Source organism: Musa acuminata, chromosome BXJ3-4 (assembly GCF_036884655.1).
Source record: "Musa acuminata AAA Group cultivar baxijiao chromosome BXJ3-4, Cavendish_Baxijiao_AAA, whole genome shotgun sequence".
Classification (NCBI taxonomy): domain Eukaryota; kingdom Viridiplantae; phylum Streptophyta; class Magnoliopsida; order Zingiberales; family Musaceae; genus Musa; species Musa acuminata.
Window position 1 is genome coordinate 6,888,349 of NC_088352.1, and position 16,670 is coordinate 6,905,018.

At 37.6% G+C, this 16,670-nt stretch overlaps 3 protein-coding genes across 10 annotated transcripts; 2 read left to right on the forward strand and 1 right to left on the reverse strand.

Moving 5' to 3' along the window:
* Nucleotides 1-116: 116 nt before the first annotated feature.
* Nucleotides 117-6,769, forward strand: LOC103980985 (single myb histone 4). 2 transcript variants are annotated; one of them, XM_009397541.3, is made up of 6 exons: nt 117-423; nt 1,595-1,791; nt 2,502-2,586; nt 5,193-5,276; nt 6,131-6,407; nt 6,536-6,769. In XM_009397541.3, exons 1-6 carry the CDS (start codon nt 274-276, stop codon nt 6,565-6,567), a joined length of 825 nt encoding a protein of 274 aa, XP_009395816.2. In that variant the 5' UTR covers nt 117-273; the 3' UTR covers nt 6,568-6,769. The 2 variants fall into 2 exon arrangements, with proteins under 2 accessions (XP_009395816.2, XP_065001742.1); XM_065145670.1 differs by lacking the exon at nt 6,131-6,407.
* A 481-nt stretch (nt 6,770-7,250) lies between these two features.
* Nucleotides 7,251-10,387, reverse strand: LOC135585896 (uncharacterized). Of its 7 annotated transcripts, XR_010495493.1 has the most exons (6): nt 10,022-10,353; nt 9,556-9,654; nt 9,324-9,442; nt 8,019-8,272; nt 7,629-7,701; nt 7,251-7,512 (listed from the first exon to the last, which is right to left on the reverse strand). XR_010495493.1 is itself a non-coding variant. In XM_065145671.1 (5 exons), the coding sequence occupies exons 1-5, from the start codon at nt 10,314-10,316 to the stop codon at nt 7,382-7,384; spliced, it is 717 nt and encodes a 238-aa protein (XP_065001743.1). In that variant the 5' UTR covers nt 10,317-10,372; the 3' UTR covers nt 7,251-7,381. The 7 variants fall into 7 exon arrangements, 3 of the variants coding, with proteins under 3 accessions (XP_065001743.1, XP_065001744.1, XP_065001745.1); XM_065145671.1 differs by lacking the exon at nt 8,019-8,272 and having other exon boundaries at nt 10,022-10,372; XR_010495494.1 differs by lacking the exons at nt 7,251-7,512; nt 7,629-7,701 and adding an exon at nt 8,346-8,435 and having other exon boundaries at nt 7,799-8,206; nt 10,022-10,339.
* A 123-nt stretch (nt 10,388-10,510) lies between these two features.
* Nucleotides 10,511-16,411, forward strand: LOC103980987 (casein kinase 1-like protein 2). Its single transcript, XM_009397546.3, has 14 exons — nt 10,511-11,012; nt 11,133-11,173; nt 11,894-11,963; nt 12,053-12,201; nt 12,617-12,712; nt 12,813-12,883; nt 13,760-13,821; nt 13,993-14,056; nt 14,148-14,232; nt 14,319-14,445; nt 14,574-14,656; nt 14,734-14,794; nt 14,989-15,131; nt 16,037-16,411. The coding sequence occupies exons 1-14, from the start codon at nt 10,937-10,939 to the stop codon at nt 16,319-16,321; spliced, it is 1,413 nt and encodes a 470-aa protein (XP_009395821.2). The 5' UTR covers nt 10,511-10,936; the 3' UTR covers nt 16,322-16,411.
* The last annotated feature ends 259 nt before the right edge of the window (nt 16,412-16,670 follow it).

The window sequence follows — 16,670 nt, forward strand, 5'->3', positions numbered from 1 at the left end:
GGGGAGGAAAGTGGACACGACTGGTGGGTCCAATCACACGTGGTCTTCTACGAGTTTTAAGAAATTAATAAAACAATTATATTAATAAAATTGAGTTTTCCCCCCCGTTTTCGATCCAGTGTCATCGTCTCGGCCTAAAAGAAAAGAAAGCCCTAACCCTAAAAGGGGAGCGAAGGGAGGAGAAGACTCGGGGGTTCGATGTGGACAGAAGAAGAGGAACAAGCGAGAAGTCGAATAAGAGCGATCTGAGGTGAATAAGGAGGAGGGCTTGCGATGGGAGCTCCGAAGCAGAAGTGGACGGCGGAAGAGGAGGAAGCGCTGCGTGCTGGCGTAGACAAGCACGGCGCCGGAAAATGGCGGACCATCCAGAAGGACCCCGAGTTTAGCCGCTGCCTCGCCACCCGCTCCAACATCGACCTCAAGGTCCTCCACCACGTCCTTTCTCTTTCGGCACCTTTTCCTTCGTTTAGGGTTTTGCACTTCGGTTATCTTTTTCCTTTATTGCCTGTCTTTTGTCTTGGTGAAGATTCTTCGAGGTACCAATAGTGTTGTTTAAGACTCCTCTCGTCACATTCTTCGGTCTTGGAGGTGCAAGTTGATAGCGGGGGTGCGAAAGTTCAGGTGTAGGTCAGGAGTTGGGATGAGAGGGTTTAGTTGGTTAGTATTTTCCTTGGCATGACAGCTACATCAATGACTATGAATCTGCCTGAAAATAGCAAAAATAATAGATGATATTCCCTGGGGGAGAACCCAAACCTAAACTAATTTAACCATGTACTGCATCAATTGAACTCTAAATCTAGGTTCTGATAACGTGGAAACAACTGCTGCTAGTTGCAATCCATTCCTTGTCATGCCTGTTTCTACCCCCTTTTGTCACTTTACATGATTGACTGTCATCATTACAATCTCACTCTTTTCTGCTTAACCTAGACAATGCTGACTACACAATAGTCCCTGTAAAGTCCATAGGTTGACTTCCCTTCCCATATCTACCATTGAGCTATTCCTCTGTATTAGAACACTCCTGGTTGTTACCATAGTTCTGCTAATCCAACTCATATATTTATTTCATAACACCCCAACTTGCTCGTTGCATTTTGCTTCAGTGGCATCTGGGGCATCCATTCTCTGTTGCTTTAAACTGCCATGTTAACGTCCTAAAAATGTCCTGTGTAGGGTCTATGGACATGATAATTGAGAGGATTATTAATGCTTTAGGTCCCTGCGTATTGGTTGTAAATGTGTTTCTGTTTATTATATATAGTAATGCCAACGGAATCTTGACAAATGGATCTAGCAAATATCTGGAGACATTTAGGTGGGGTTTTTGTTCACCTTTATCAACCTGTTCTGTTTGCCTTGTCAGAGTGCATGCATTTGTCACGTTACACTGTTAAGTGATCCTCTTTTTCATAAAGGTTTAATTTATACCTACTTAGTTTTGTTTAGGTAATCATGATTTGAGTATATTTCTAGTTCATGACTTTGTAGCAGAACTTTTCTATTTACTCTCTACGATACAAATTCTTTTTTTCCTGCTAATGTTAAATATTTTTATCATCACTCCTATCAACACACTCACCACATTTAGGACAAATGGAGGAATATGAGCATTAGCGCCAGTGGCCAAGGTTCTAGGGAAAAGATAAGGACACCGAAAGCAAAGGTTCTTCCAGTCATCCCACCATCTGGTTCTCAGAGCCTTATTGTCTCTGCACCACATAAAGATGGAGTATCTGCAACTGCAGATCCTACAAAAAGCTCACAAGAGGCAAAACTCCCTCCTAGGTGGGTATCTTCTATTTGACAACTTTTTCATTGTGATCTAGTGTTTTCCTCCCGGATTTAAATAAGGATGCTATCCATGTTATTTCTGAATAATAATGCATTACTTTCTTATGAGTATGGATTTCCACATTGCTGCAAGTTAGAAGACGAGATAATATATGAAAACATATCAATTGGGCAGATGCTTTGTTTGGTGTGCTCGACTGCTTGTATCAAGTTGTTATGTATATTTGCAGTTGTGACAAGACCTCTGATGCAATGTAACCAATAATGTTGTCATGGTGCTGCAAATAGTATTTAGTTATCGATTTTGAGATATAGACACTTTAAATTTGCCTGAATGCTACTGTATTAAATTCCCATCTACAGAACCAATGAACATTTCTCGTTGTTTGTTCTTTTCCTTTTCCTTTCTTTAGATGTAATGTGTTCTGTAGCCATGAATTGATCTGTGGCTATAATATCTGACAATGCATTAACTCTATGTGCTAGCTTCTTTATATTCTGATTGCTTTGATTATAATCTTTTTTTTTACCAGAATCTCAATGGCTTATTTTGCTTACCAGAATCTCAATGGCTTATTCAAGATTTTACATAGACATTAAGTTTTATTCTTCTAGATTGTGCTTATTATTGATTGATATTCAGCACTTCATTCAGGGCATACGAGTACTTATTCTTACATTATGATCCAATTTTTGTTTATCAGGTACACTGTCATGATAATCGAAGCACTTGCAGCAATGAAAGAACCTAATGGATCCGAAATTGGTGCAATTTGTAGTTTCATAGAGGTTTGTGGGTTTTTTTTTTTCATGTTAATTGGTGAAAGAAGCATCCATGATATTTTCTCATTTTGTTTGGAAGAAATGAAAGAAAAATTCACTTGTGTGGAAGAATTTTTTATCCAAGCAGTTCATGTTTGTCATAGTTGGAATCTCAGATTTTATATGATGATCCCTCATAGTATGTCTGAGTTGTCATGATTTTCTGTGGTCTAAATAACACCAGAGATTGGAGGCTTCACTTATGTGCATTACATTGGTTTCCAAACTGGAACCGGAACCGCCAGTTTCAGTTCTGGTTCGAACTTTCAATTTTTTTTTGTATTTTTAATTAAAAATAATTTTAAAAAAAAATCATATTTTAATTTTTTTTAAATCATGGAACCGGCAGTTTGAATCGGAATTGGAACCACCAGTTCTGGTTTCCCAAACCCAAGAACTGTACTTGAATCGTCCAGGTCCAGTTTTGCTTCAATTTGGAACTGGCAAACCACTGATCAGTTTGGTTTTGGTTCCAACCTGGTTCAATTCCGGTTCAAACCAAACCATGGTCAGGGCTAGCATTACTAATCATGCAATCATGTGCCTTTAATTTTTTTCCCCCTCCTTTTTTCCTACAGTAAATTTGTGCCTTTTCGGTCACAATGGAGGTGCTAACTCATGCATTCTTGAAAATAGCCGACTAACTATGTTTGATTTTGTTGGGATCAAATGTTCTATGATGCATGTCAATGCTAGACCTCTAAGCGTCCAAACTTCTACCGCCTACATCAATTCTGGTCCCACATCCTCCTCTCCATGGTTGCATTGTTATTTCTTTCATGAGTTTTTGTGTCATGTGTTACTTCTTTAGATAGGTAGTCCTATTGGATCGCTTTAATTCCAAGAATAAGGAAAATGCATTGTTCATAGTCTGCTTGAAAGTTCTGAGTGTGACAAACCAAACAATTTGTCTTTGTTTCCCATTTATTTGACATTTGATGAAAACAATCCCTAGATTCTATTATTTGTTGGTGCGTATATAAACTGAATCTTGGGATACATTTATATTCTGCTTGTTTATCTTTTTTGCTTCACAACTAGACTAGTTTTTGCTGCTCTACTTGTCAATTTCACATAGTTTGCTTATATGCTTCTGTTGAGCTTTAATCTTATCTATGACATTAGGTTTGTCCTACCAATTTCAAGTTAAATATGAAGACTCCAAAATGAAGCTGTAACTATGTTAAACATGATTTGCAATATTTACAAGGTGAGGAAATAAGAAAAACATACAACTAGAAACCTTATGATCTACTATCAATTAGATGAAAAGTTGGTACAGAAATTGAGCTTATTTTCATTTGATAAAGAATCTAGAATCATTAAATATTTCTATTTTTCTAATTGATAGATCTAAAAGTTTTTTGACCCTCCTTGGACCATGCTTTGGCATCAGCTTTGCCACATCTTTAATTGAAGTGGTCTTAAATCAAATTTAGTGCACGCATGTCTTTTGCACATAGAAAAGGTCCTTAAATTGTTTGGATTTTCATTTTGTGTCTAAATTGAGATTGTGTTTAACAGTGTTGATCTCCAACAGTGCCCCCACATTACATTTTAATGGTAGAATTGAGATCTGAATTTTATTGGTAGCATGCTTGCTCAATTCTGTATCATCTACCTTTTCTTTCTTTCTTTAAATTTGTTGAAGGAAAATTTCTGAAGTTGATTACTAAGGGGAGAAAAGGTTCTCATATGTTAACTCTGATTTAAATTATCTTGATTTGTGTGTGGACCAATATACTGATTTGGACTCAAAATTAATAGCTGAGCTATGTAGATGTAGGGTAGTAAATCCTGTAATGGATAGTTTTCAAATTCTTGTTATAGATGATGTTGTATTTGCACAATAATCATTTTTGTTAAGTATTTAATTACAAACAGAACCTGCAATAAAACAGCTTAATATTTTTTATTGTTACCAAAATTACTTATAATGTTAGCTTTTGCAATGTGGAAGACAAACTTACTGGAATAGATTTTCATTTTATTCTGATTTTCTTGGTCGTATATATTAAGATATTATTAGAACCATTAACTTACAAATAAGTTGTAGAATTAATAAACCAATGAATATCTCAGAAGAACCTTAAAGAAGGGAAGGTATATCTGTTGTATACTTACTTTCTTTTGGGCTTGTGTGGAACCACTAGCATTTCCTATGTCTAGTTTGCCTTTCTCTAGTATTATGTCATCTACATTTGTGGTAGGTTTCATATGGTGACTGGTTCTTTTTTGGCTGCTGAAATAGTTCAAATCTCTGCACTTGTAAATATGTCTTTGACTTGGATTTTTGATTGAATAATCCTGGGACATTGTCTACATTGTCTATGTTCTCATCCCTTGCACTCACATGATTGATTTGCACCTACTTCTGATTAATGTTGGGTGGAGCAATATAAATTCCCCTTGTGCAATTCCTTTATGTTGGAAATTGATTTGCACTTGTGCAATTCCTTAATATTGGAAATTTTGGATATTTTATTTTATTTGCAATCATATCTTGCCAGGATTGATTCCTTCCTGGTGCTATGTTCCTTAAAGTCTGTTGACTTCTTTGCTATTTTATGCAGCAAAGGCATGAGGTGCCACAAAATTTTAGGAGGTTGCTCAGCTCAAAATTAAGGCGGCTTGTTGCACAGAATAAAATAGAAAGGGTAAACAGTTGTTCCAAATGCCACACTCACTTTTTGATTGTTTGATATCACATATGATGGCATACATTTTATATGCAGATTATTACATTGATCACAATTTATGTTTGCATGAAGTGGTTGTATAATAGTTCTTGTGAGGCCCAAAATGATGATTTTTTATGCTGTGAAATGTCAAATAAATTTTTTTTGCAAATGATAAGTGATGAGGACGAGATTCAAACCTTGGACCTTGTTATCAAACATCAAATAAAATTATAAAATTGTTCTATGAAAGAATAATATGGATCCTGTGCCCGACATTGTTTGATTCTGATCGAGGAAGGTGCAAGTGGTTGTTTTTAGGCAGTTGAAGTGAGAAAGGATATATATTGGTCTTATTTCTTATTATTATTTCAGATCCTATGCTTTGTTGTGCATATTGAGTAGAGTCCAGTTTGTGTTCAAGACTAATTTTTCACGGCTGATTCGAGGTGTTGAAAAGAGGACAGCTCCACATGCAGTTGCACATTCATATGTGGTGGACAAATGACTATGCACATTCTATATTTGGTGCCAGTCCTTGGTTAGATTGCATGCTCAGCCCACATACATTAGATATGGGTGCAGTTTTTATTAGAATCGGGATCCAACAAATAATATTTTCTCTTTTTTTCCTCCTTGGTGAGTGGATTGGTTATTTGGTAGTCCGCAGGAGTGCATCAATTTATTTTATTGCAACATATCTTTTGTTTTTATTGAGGTCAGAACTTAAGTTGGTTTAAGGTGAAGAAATTTTGTTGCTGCATATACATATAATTTTTGCACTTTAGCTGCTATCAAGCTGGTATGTCATGTTGTTTAAACATGAAATGTAGGTCCAGAAGGGGTACAGGCTCAAAGAATCCTCTTTTTCAATAAAAACTCCTACCCCAAAACAAAAAGATCCTGCAAATCGTGCTAGGGTACATTCTGGGTCGGCTTACTCCATAGATTCAATAGAGGAAGCAGCAATAACTGCTGCTTACAAAATAGCAGATTCAGAGGCCAAATCATTCTTAGCTTCTGAAGCGGTCAAGGAGGCAGAGAAGATCACAAAGATGGCTGAAGAGACAGAGTCACTGTTGCTACTGGCAAAGGAGATTTTTGAGAGATGTAATTCAGTGTGATTGATTCCTATGTTATATATATATATATATATATATATATATATATATATATATATATACTCTGAAGGTCCTCATTTACCGATTTAATGCCTAATTGATTATCTAATGTTACAGGCGCACAGGGTGAAGCTGTCACCGTTGCTTGAGCTGCATGTTAGAGACTTGGCTGTATCTTCAAGACATGCTTCTCGTTGGCTTGTCAAACCTTGTTGCAAGCCTGGAAATTGTGGCTCATGCTGTAACATGAACAATCTGACATGAATGCCGGATAATACATGTATATATGCTCTGTCTGTATTAAGGAGTAGCAGATTGATAGTAAAGAAAGAAGAACACAAGTTTTGAGCATTCGTTGGTTTAATCGGTTTACTGGAAATGTGATTTTTCTTCAGTAAATCAATGTTTGAGATGCTGTTTGATGGTTTAAATGTTCCATCAGAATCAAATGGAATGCGCATTGCCAGGCTCCAAGCTTGTTTTAGTTTCCCGCGGTTTCAATTGACTATTAATACCTGGCAACAAAAATTGTAGGATTTCCTGATTTGGAAAAAGCAGGAAATGCCAATTGCGGTATGCTTCGATTGACCATTACTTCTGTCGGTGTTTGACCTTTGCCAATTGCGTAGGGTTGGTCAGCCAATTGCGGTTTGCTTCGATTGACCATTACTTATGTCGGTGTTTGACCTTCGCCAATTGCGTAGGGTTGGTCACGTCACATTGATTCCGTGTGTTATTACATATGGCGTGTCAGGAAATGTTTGTCGGGTGTTCCTAAGGACTTTTTTATACCCTTATGTTGATATACTCTTTGTTCCCAAGTCTCCAACTCTGTCCAAATGGTGGCAATCTTATTAGAAGTTGCCATTGTGTTTGGGTTCCACACAAAGGAATCCAAAAGTTTAGACTTTTGGTAAAATGACCAACCAGAGGATAGGATTCCGAAAGTGTCATTTGTCATGTTTACTTATCCAAGCTATATTGTGATAAGCATAAGGGCATCCCCCAGAGGAGCTCCATGGCCACACCGATGTCTGTAACCTGAATGAATACCTTATAGACATTGCTCGCTCCATGGCCACCATGTCTGTAACCTGAATACCCATATAGGCATAATTTTAAAATGTGAATAATAGAAAATTTCTTATATCACGGGTTATGTTATTAAATAATTCTTTTCAGCTAAAAGATGGAAAAGAAAGAAACATACTCCAGGAGGGCAAAGGGAAACAGAAAATGCCGAATGAGGAGCCAATTCCATTTGTTGAGTAACTCCATTGAAACTGAAATGTGTGAGCGCAGGCTCAGATCCAAATAGTTATAGGGCCAAAAAAGCAAAACGGAACCAATTAAAAGTACATAGTCAAGATACATAATATATGAGAGTTGGACAAAGCTTCACAACAGACTACCATAATAAACAGTTAAAATTACAAAAAATGTAATCATATAGACAGACATTGAACTGATGGTGTAAAATCTTTTACGGTGCCGGAAGAACACAATGGCAAGCATTGTGTTGATGCCACAAACTTAAAAGAAACTTTCCGTAAACAAATTGTGAAGCAGTTAAAAATGAACAAATGAACTTTACTAAAACCTGGTGGTGTGCAGACCGTGGTTCATGTTGTGAATGGCATGCAGGATTTTATCCGGATGAGGCTTTTGTGTGCCACCTCAATGAGACCACCCAATTGTGGTGGCATATTCAGGCAGGAATGATCAACGGATCAGACACACAGATAGGAGAAGACCAGCGTCAGCAGCAATCCAAGCGGTAGCAAGAATCTTCGATGGTAGACCAGTGGTCAAGCAAGCACACAGCAATAGGGAATTCATCCTCTTGGCAGGTGTCTCATGATAGATATGGGGTAAAAGGCGAACGATGTGTCAGTTTGAGCATATATCTATAGTTGCATGAACTTACTTGGTCATCATCAATCAGTAAATCTTGCACCGTGCATGACTGTTTATACTACAAACACATTCACCAGATAGCAGATTCCAAACTGATAACCTGGAACCAGTATCACAAGCCTCAAAGGGGAAATCTAATACAGAAGACTACGATTTTTGTTATTTAAAAAGGAAAGATTGCAGCACAGTTCAGAAGTAAAACAAGATGCGTGCCATATACTACTTTAGTGTGAATTAATGAATCCAAACAAAACTAGTATATTCATAAGGGAGATACATATTGAAGCAGAATATTCCAGAAAGAAGGAACTCATTGACATCCACTAGCAGCATTAATTATTTACAAGATAATTATAACATCCTGAAATACTTTAAAATCATTCTGAGATAGCGCTAAGTTTAACCTGATATATTGTTTCTCTGAATTTCAACCCAGAAAATTGTTTTGGCACCACTTTTCAAAGAAACTGAAAATGCAACCCAGAACTTGAGGCTCCATCCAATGTAGAGTGTGTGTGGTCAAAGGTACACGTATGAACACGGACACACCAAAATTTTCATTGCATACCCATCAAAGTATGACACTTGTTGGATACTTCATAACATACTCTAAGACACATGTATGACCTATGAAACATAAATCTTTCAAGTACTTATCATATTTGTAAAGGATGGATGTTAGATACAATAGGCTCCTACCAAGATGGGGCTTGGGGGAGGGTCACTATGGACAACCTACCCACATGTGGACTGCCCCATTTTGGTGGTTCCTATGTGGTACAAGACCACTTGTGGACCGTTTGATATCGGACAATCTGCATGTCGGTTCATTCTCGAATCAGTAAGTACCAGTTGGTGTATACCATCTAAGTAAAATTGCATCTCACGGTTTAAGATAAATTAACGTACACAACCAACCAAGTGATGCTCTTTTTAACAAACAAAGCAAACCAATCAGAAAAATGAAACAACTAACATGTGTACCAACCTCATTTTTGCATTCAGGTTTATACCAATATGGGATCCGTGTTAACCAGATGCAGAGCCCTTGTGTCCCAAATGATACAACATGGCTCCGCCAGTAAAGGGCCACATATAATCCTGACACTGAGATAGTAAAGAACGATTTCATCAAGAGCCAACACTGTTGTGATTCAGAAAAAAGCAATGTTATCAGCAGAAAAAAAAAGAAGATACTTTGGGTTGAAGACCCTATCCACCTGCTTTAGAAAAGGGCAATGCCATCAATGCAAGAAATGTCGCTGGATACTTCCTGTCCTCGCATGTTGAGATGATTTCATGTTTGTTTTTACCAAACACTATCCAACCACAAAACACAAAAACGGTCAAATAGAAAATCATGAGCATCATCACAATATCACTGGTGATTAGATACTTGAAGATGTGCCGGATACAGACAAAGATGTCCAAATGTAAATCCAATGTTAATACCCTCAATTGGCATCCGGCAAGACCCATATTGCATGTTCAAATAGAGGTTCTAGGAAATTTTGCATTAACAAAGAAGGAAATCGATATTGATCTTTTCCATTCCCTTCTGCCCTTACTTTTTGTCTTCTCTCATCGAGTGAGCATAAGCTCACTGCAAATTAAGGTAGAGTTCAGCAAAGACATGACCACAAACCCTTCAATTCCAAGAAGAAAGTCTAAGGGCGCGGTGATTACCTGAGAGGGTGGCGATGGAACCGTCGCTGGAGGCGGCGACGACGAGGGTTTCAGGGTTAGGGTTTTGGGAGGGGACGAAGGCGGTCCGAAAGACAGTTCGAGATCGGAGCTGCCACTCCTGGAGAATGCTCTTACTGCATCCTTCTTCGTCCCAAATCCCTAGCGTCGCCGTCGCCACCGCCGCTTCCATTCGCCATTTCCAGCGTCGCCGATCACCTGTCTGAGAGAATGTCGAAGCGGATTCTTTATATGTTATATAAGCAATTCGGGAGGAGTAATTCTTGTACATACACATTAATAGTCATGAAGCATATTGAGACAAATACATAATGGTGATATATATATATATATATATATATATTTGATACATGCGGGTCCCCCGCATCAGGATAAAATTGAGTTCCACGTCGACCACGATCGACTCCCAGCGGAAGAAGCTATTCCAAGGCGACAACCGCGGACCCCTCCTTTTAACTCGACGTTGGAAAACCGACACAGCTAAGCAAAGCTATTATTTCGTGGGGGAGGGAGCGAGCGAGAGGGGCGGATTGTGTTGCCCGCTATCGCAACCGCTGCTTCGTTTGGATCAAAGCGTGCGCGAACACGACATCGTAGGATCATGACCCCTTCTCCTCCCCTCCTCCCCACCTCTTCCTCCTCCGGAACCCTAATTTATCGAGCCACTTCCTCTAATTTGGAGACCCCAAGGCGCCGATCGATGTCGGGTTTCATTCCTACCGCCACCGATTGATGGGCGTCGGTCTCATCTCCATTCCCCGGGTCGTCGATTTGGTGGGATTTTCTTGTCTTTGGTGAGACCTTGCGGCTTCGCGAGATCGGTGGAGGGGGTGATTTTTGTTGCCAGGACTACAGCTTGAATTGGGTGCGTCTCCTGCTTGTGATTGCGGTGGTCGGATGGAGCCTCGCGTCGGGAACAAGTTCCGCCTCGGTCGCAAGATCGGGAGCGGGTCCTTTGGAGAGATCTATTTGGGTCTGTGGTTGCTTTATCTTTGGATTGCGTCTGTTTTGGAGCTGCTTTCTGTGGATTTTTTTTGCGGGAACTCCTAAAGTTTGCCTCTTTGGGGATTTCTGATTCTTCTCGTGCTTGCAGGTACTAATATCCAAACGAACGAGGAAGTTGCAATTAAGCTCGTAAGTATAGCTTTCGTTGTTTTGGATTTGCGTTTATTATAATGTTCGATTAGATTGTCATGCTAGATTGGATGATCAGATACTATCGTTTCACTTATATATTGTGCTTAATGCATTCTTATTTTGAGCTTTATATACATATATATTATAGTTTTATGAACATTCCTGGAGTCTCCTTTTTCTCCCTTGAATTTGAATCATGTTAGCTGAAAATACTTGTACGGATTTTTCTTTAAAATTCAATATAATGGTATCCTCTGTCAGCTGACAAATTAGATATGTTAAACAAAACCTTCTTTTTTTAATAAATCGTTCACATGCACTGCATCCATAAGAACTGATTCTGTCTGAAGATCACACAGTTTGCTTTGGCAACCTTAGTTTTCCATGTAGATGTCCTTGCTTAGGTCCGGGGTAAGAACAAACTCCTTTTGATAATGTTTTTACTATCACTTGGAACTTTTCAATCACTTTCTCTTGTATTTTTTTTGTTCTCCTAAGTATGTCACAGTTTTCTGGATATCACTTGTGTAATGTGTGTGCTTTTATGTTGTCTTGCGTCTCTCAAGAGAGAGTTGAAATTTGAAGTTGTTTTGATGAGTGTGTATGAGGTGGTCATTTATAGGTTAGGCTTTGAACATTTTATCCTCTGGATGCATCAAGTACTTGTAATGGCTTTGATAATTTTTCATGTCTTTATGTGCTGTCCTTGTTTGTTAGGAAAACGTCAAGACAAAGCACCCGCAGTTGCTATATGAATCAAAGCTCTACAAGATCCTGCAAGGAGGAAGTAATGAAAATTTTAAACCCTTTTGTTGTCAGGCAGTTAGGTTAAACTTTTAAATTTCTTACTATTGTTTCCTTTTTGTTTTGGGACAGCTGGAATCCCTAATGTGAGGTGGTTTGGTGTTGAGGGTGATTATAATGTCCTTGTAATGGATTTACTAGGACCAAGTCTTGAAGATTTATTCAACTTTTGCAGCCGTAAACTCTCTCTGAAGACTGTTTTGATGCTTGCGGATCAGATGGTATGCTATTGCTGCAGTCTCCTCTCTGAAATGACATGATACTTTTCAACTTTGAGAACATGTTGGATTTATCCTTGCATCTGTCAATTTAATATCTTTTTAGCATGCATCTACTTTCCATACTTAGTTCTTTCTTCTAACTTCCTTTCTCTTTGTATGAAGGCTTCTTTTCTTTATGGATGGCCACCATATTCTTTTGTTCAATTGATTTTCATTTTCCTTCATTTCATCAACCAAGTAATTTCATGCTTTCTTGAAACGCCTCTTAGCTTAACCTTTTTTACCAAATGCATTCATACTTTCTACTTTACTACACTAATCATGGGTTTCGTATTTTTACAAAATTGATAATAAGGTTGTTCTGAATTGCCAAGTTATATGGCTGTACCTGATCTTTCAAGATTTCTCACTTCAGATTAATCGAGTGGAATTTGTGCATTCTAAGTCCTTTCTGCACCGGGACATCAAACCAGATAATTTTATTATGGGTCTTGGTAGACGAGCTAATCAGGTGTGCCTCTTAAATTTATTTAGGTTTTTGTAAATTTCTTATCTGCTAATGACTATGATCATAATTTGCTTCATCGAGTTGCTTTTGCATTTCCATATAGGTTTACATAATTGATTTTGGTCTGGCAAAGAAGTATAGGGATACTTCAACACATCAGCATATTCCATATAGGTGAGATATAATCGACTAAGCAATGTGAAGAAGTATTTCTCTTGTTGCTGTTGTATCTGATGTTTGAAACTGACGGATCTTTTGTTAGCTAATTGTTGTGAAATTTCTCCTTCAAAAATTGCTATAAGCTGTGCTGTTGTTTTTCAAGGTGAAGGCATATGGAGGCAGTTTTGTGGTTTATGACTTTTCTTTTTCACTTTTTAAATAAATATGTGGCCAAAATATATAAAGATTGAAGATGTTTAGCTTTTTGTTTCCTGTTTCAGTCTGTTTAAATCAATTTTCATATTACTTGGCATAAGTTTACTTTTGTGAATCAGTATTATTTACAATATCCTTTTTATATTAATTAACATTCATAGTTAAAACTGAATTTGTAGTTTCTAGGCACATCATATACAACATGCTAACGAGTGTTGGTTTTTTTTTTCACATCCAAATTCTCTGTTACTGATTTCAGATGGAAATTATTAAGGGCCAGATACTGTGTCTTCGCTTGCAATTAGCCCCTTTTATAGTTGATATTCTCTTCATGGTTTCTTGAAGTAGTATGAGTGTCTTGCTCTCGAGAATACACTCCTACATGGTGTGTTTTCATATTCCTATTCTTTTTATTATGCTTCCATATTTAGGCACTTGCGGCTGATTCTTTTTCCAAATCTTGTGGTTTGCTGTTAAGTAAAACAAGTGTCTATTTTTCTGAAGTTTGCATCTCATATATACTCATGAGTACTTCCATCCTAGTCCTTCATTGAACAGTATGTTTGAATTGGCATGACAATGCTAGAGGCTTTTTAAATCATATGGAACGTTGTGCAACATTTGCAGGTTGCAAGAAGTTACCATCATTTTTAATGTTCTTGTAATCTATTGCAGAGAGAACAAAAATTTGACTGGGACAGCAAGATATGCGAGTGTGAACACACATCTCGGCATAGGTATGCAGAGTTTTTTCCCATATCATCTTTTTTTCACGCTGTTACAGATCTGATTGTATAAGTTGATTAGTTTTTTTTTCTTAAATATTCTAACCTGTATTTCCTGTATCTTTTTATGCCATTCTTTTGTTGTTCTTTCTTGATTCTGACTTTTGTTTTACTTCTGCTTAGAACAAAGCAGGAGGGACGATCTTGAATCTCTTGGATATGTTCTTATGTACTTTCTAAGAGGAAGGTTTGTTAATTTAGTAGAACCACCTTTCTCCCTTTTTGTTTTTAATTTGGTATCTCAAATTGTTAACTGTAGGTTCTTTATTCTTTTTCAGCCTTCCTTGGCAAGGTCTAAAAGCAGGAACCAAGAAGCAGAAGTATGAAAAAATTAGTGAAAAGAAAGTTGCCACATCAATTGAGGTAAACTCTTGTTTATGTTATTAAATTTAGCTTTTCATGTCTTTTCCCTACAGTTTCTATGATAGAAATTTTTGTTGTACCCTTAGGCATTATGCAGGGGATATCCTTCAGAGTTTGCTTCGTACTTCCATTATTGCCGTTCACTTCGATTTGAGGATAAGCCTGATTATGGATATCTGAAGAGATTGTTCCGTGACCTTTTCATCCGTGAAGGTTTATTTTTCTTATTATATTTTTCTTCTCTTTATGTAAAATTCATGATTAGTTTTCTGTTAATTAATGAAAGAATGACAATTAATGAAAGTGCATGTTTTGCTCATTGATTTATCTGTTTTCTTCAGGTTTTCAGTTTGATTATGTATTTGATTGGACCATTTTAAAGTATCAGCAATCGCAGATAGCTGGTGCTCCTGCACGTGCTATTGTTAGTCAAATGAAGATATTATATATGTTTTATTTTTATTTCCTAATAAATGGATAACCTAATCTACTATCTCCTAGGGTGCAAGTGCAGGACCAAGCTCTGGCTTGGCTCCTGCTGTGGCCAATGATAGGCAGTCAGGTGATTCTCTCTCTCTCTCCCCTTTTCCTTTGTGGATCTTATTCTCATTACTACTCTTTATTGGTTGTTATATTTGCATTGCATGACCTGCAAAGCACATATGTTCTTAATCTATCACACATACTAGCATGTTCAAAAGAATTTACTGATTCCATCTTCATAATTTGGAGTGATAAACTTATAAGACTGCACAGGTGAGGAAGGAAGGGCAAGTGGTTGGTTGGCTATGGACCCTTCTCGTCGGGGACGAGTTACACCTCCACCTGTAAATGCAAGCAGCTCGTCAAAGCAGAAGGCCCCTGTGGGGAATGATACATCTGCCAGTAAAGATGCTATGGTGAGTTTACAAATCCGGCTTGTATGTTTAACTTTCAGCATCAATATTGATGGAATCAATATTCATAAGGCTTCATATTGAATCTGATTCAGAGATCCTTATTTATATGTTGCATAACAGAATCAACATCCCATGGAATGTTTTAAAAGTAGTTCAAAATGTTTGCTGCTTCTTAAAAAACTTTGTTGAACACTCTGTCAGACATGTTTTTTATGATAAAGTGGTTAACTAGTCATGCTAGGGTCACCAAGTATTGGGGTTTTTGAAGAGGGAAGTGACCCTCTGATATTTTGTTGTTAATACACCCAGATATTATGGGCTAATTTTGTACCTGTCGTAGTAAGCATACAAGTTTCTATTTTAGTTAAAAAAATATTCATAAGGCTTCATTATACCTTTATTCTTCCAGACATGTATAGAATGAAATTTTAGTAGTCATGATGGGTTTGTGATCTCTAAATAATCAATTAAAAGGACAATAGCATAAAATATTTTAAAAATTAGGAATGGTGGGTTTCTCATCTAAAATTGTAGTACATGGAAAATAAATGAACTTATTACTGTTAAATGTTCATAAGGTTTTTTAGTGGTCTGCTAGCTTTAAAATTAGTGGTTATGTTGCCACTAGCTGGTCTTCTATTTTTCATCATAATGGACGAACGTGTCTATGATTCTCATTTAGGCTATTTGATCTTGTAATTTTTATTTAAACTATTTGATCAACAGTGGAGATTATCACTCCAGATATATAATTGATTTGGGGTTGCGTATAGCTTTATGATTTTAGCTTGAAAATATTGAATCAACTTTTTGGTGCATGGAATCACAGATGCATGGATATAGCTTTGCGAGATATGGTTGATTATGTTTTGTGTAATTCCTGATCTGGAATGTGTGCATATTAGTTTTCCAGTTCAACCTTTATGGGACGATCAAGCGGTTCATCAAGGCGAGCTGCTGTTTCTAGTAGCCGAGACATGGTGGGCCCTGACACAGATCAATCTCGCACTCGTACTGCTGAGGCCAGCCCAGTGACTTTCCACAAGGTTTCGAGTGCTCAAAGAAATTCGCCTGCAGAGCACAAGCATACTTCATCTGGAAGGAAACCATCTGCAATCAAGAATTACGAGTCCACGCTCAAAGGCATCGAGGGCCTTAATTTTGATAGCAAGGAAAGGAACCAGTTATAGAAATTGCAAGTCCTGCTGCGACTTCCATCCTTGTTCCTCTGTAGACATCCATTAACTAAAATGAAAGTACAACTTGGTATTTTTCTTTCCCTTTGTTTCGAGTCGCAAATGAAAAGCTAGTATGTGCCTCTATGGATGTGAACTGCTGATTTGAGGTGCCCCAAAAGCTGAAAGGCACTGACAAGAAGGTGGGTCCAAGCGTCCAAGAAGCTTCTTGTGGATTTGTCTAGGATACATGCATTTGGTTGGAACATGGCTTGTTCCTGTTGTACATGCCATGGATGCTCTGTTACCACATGGCTGTCCTTGTTATTTCATTATTATTCTTGAATTTCTTATGTTTGCTTGC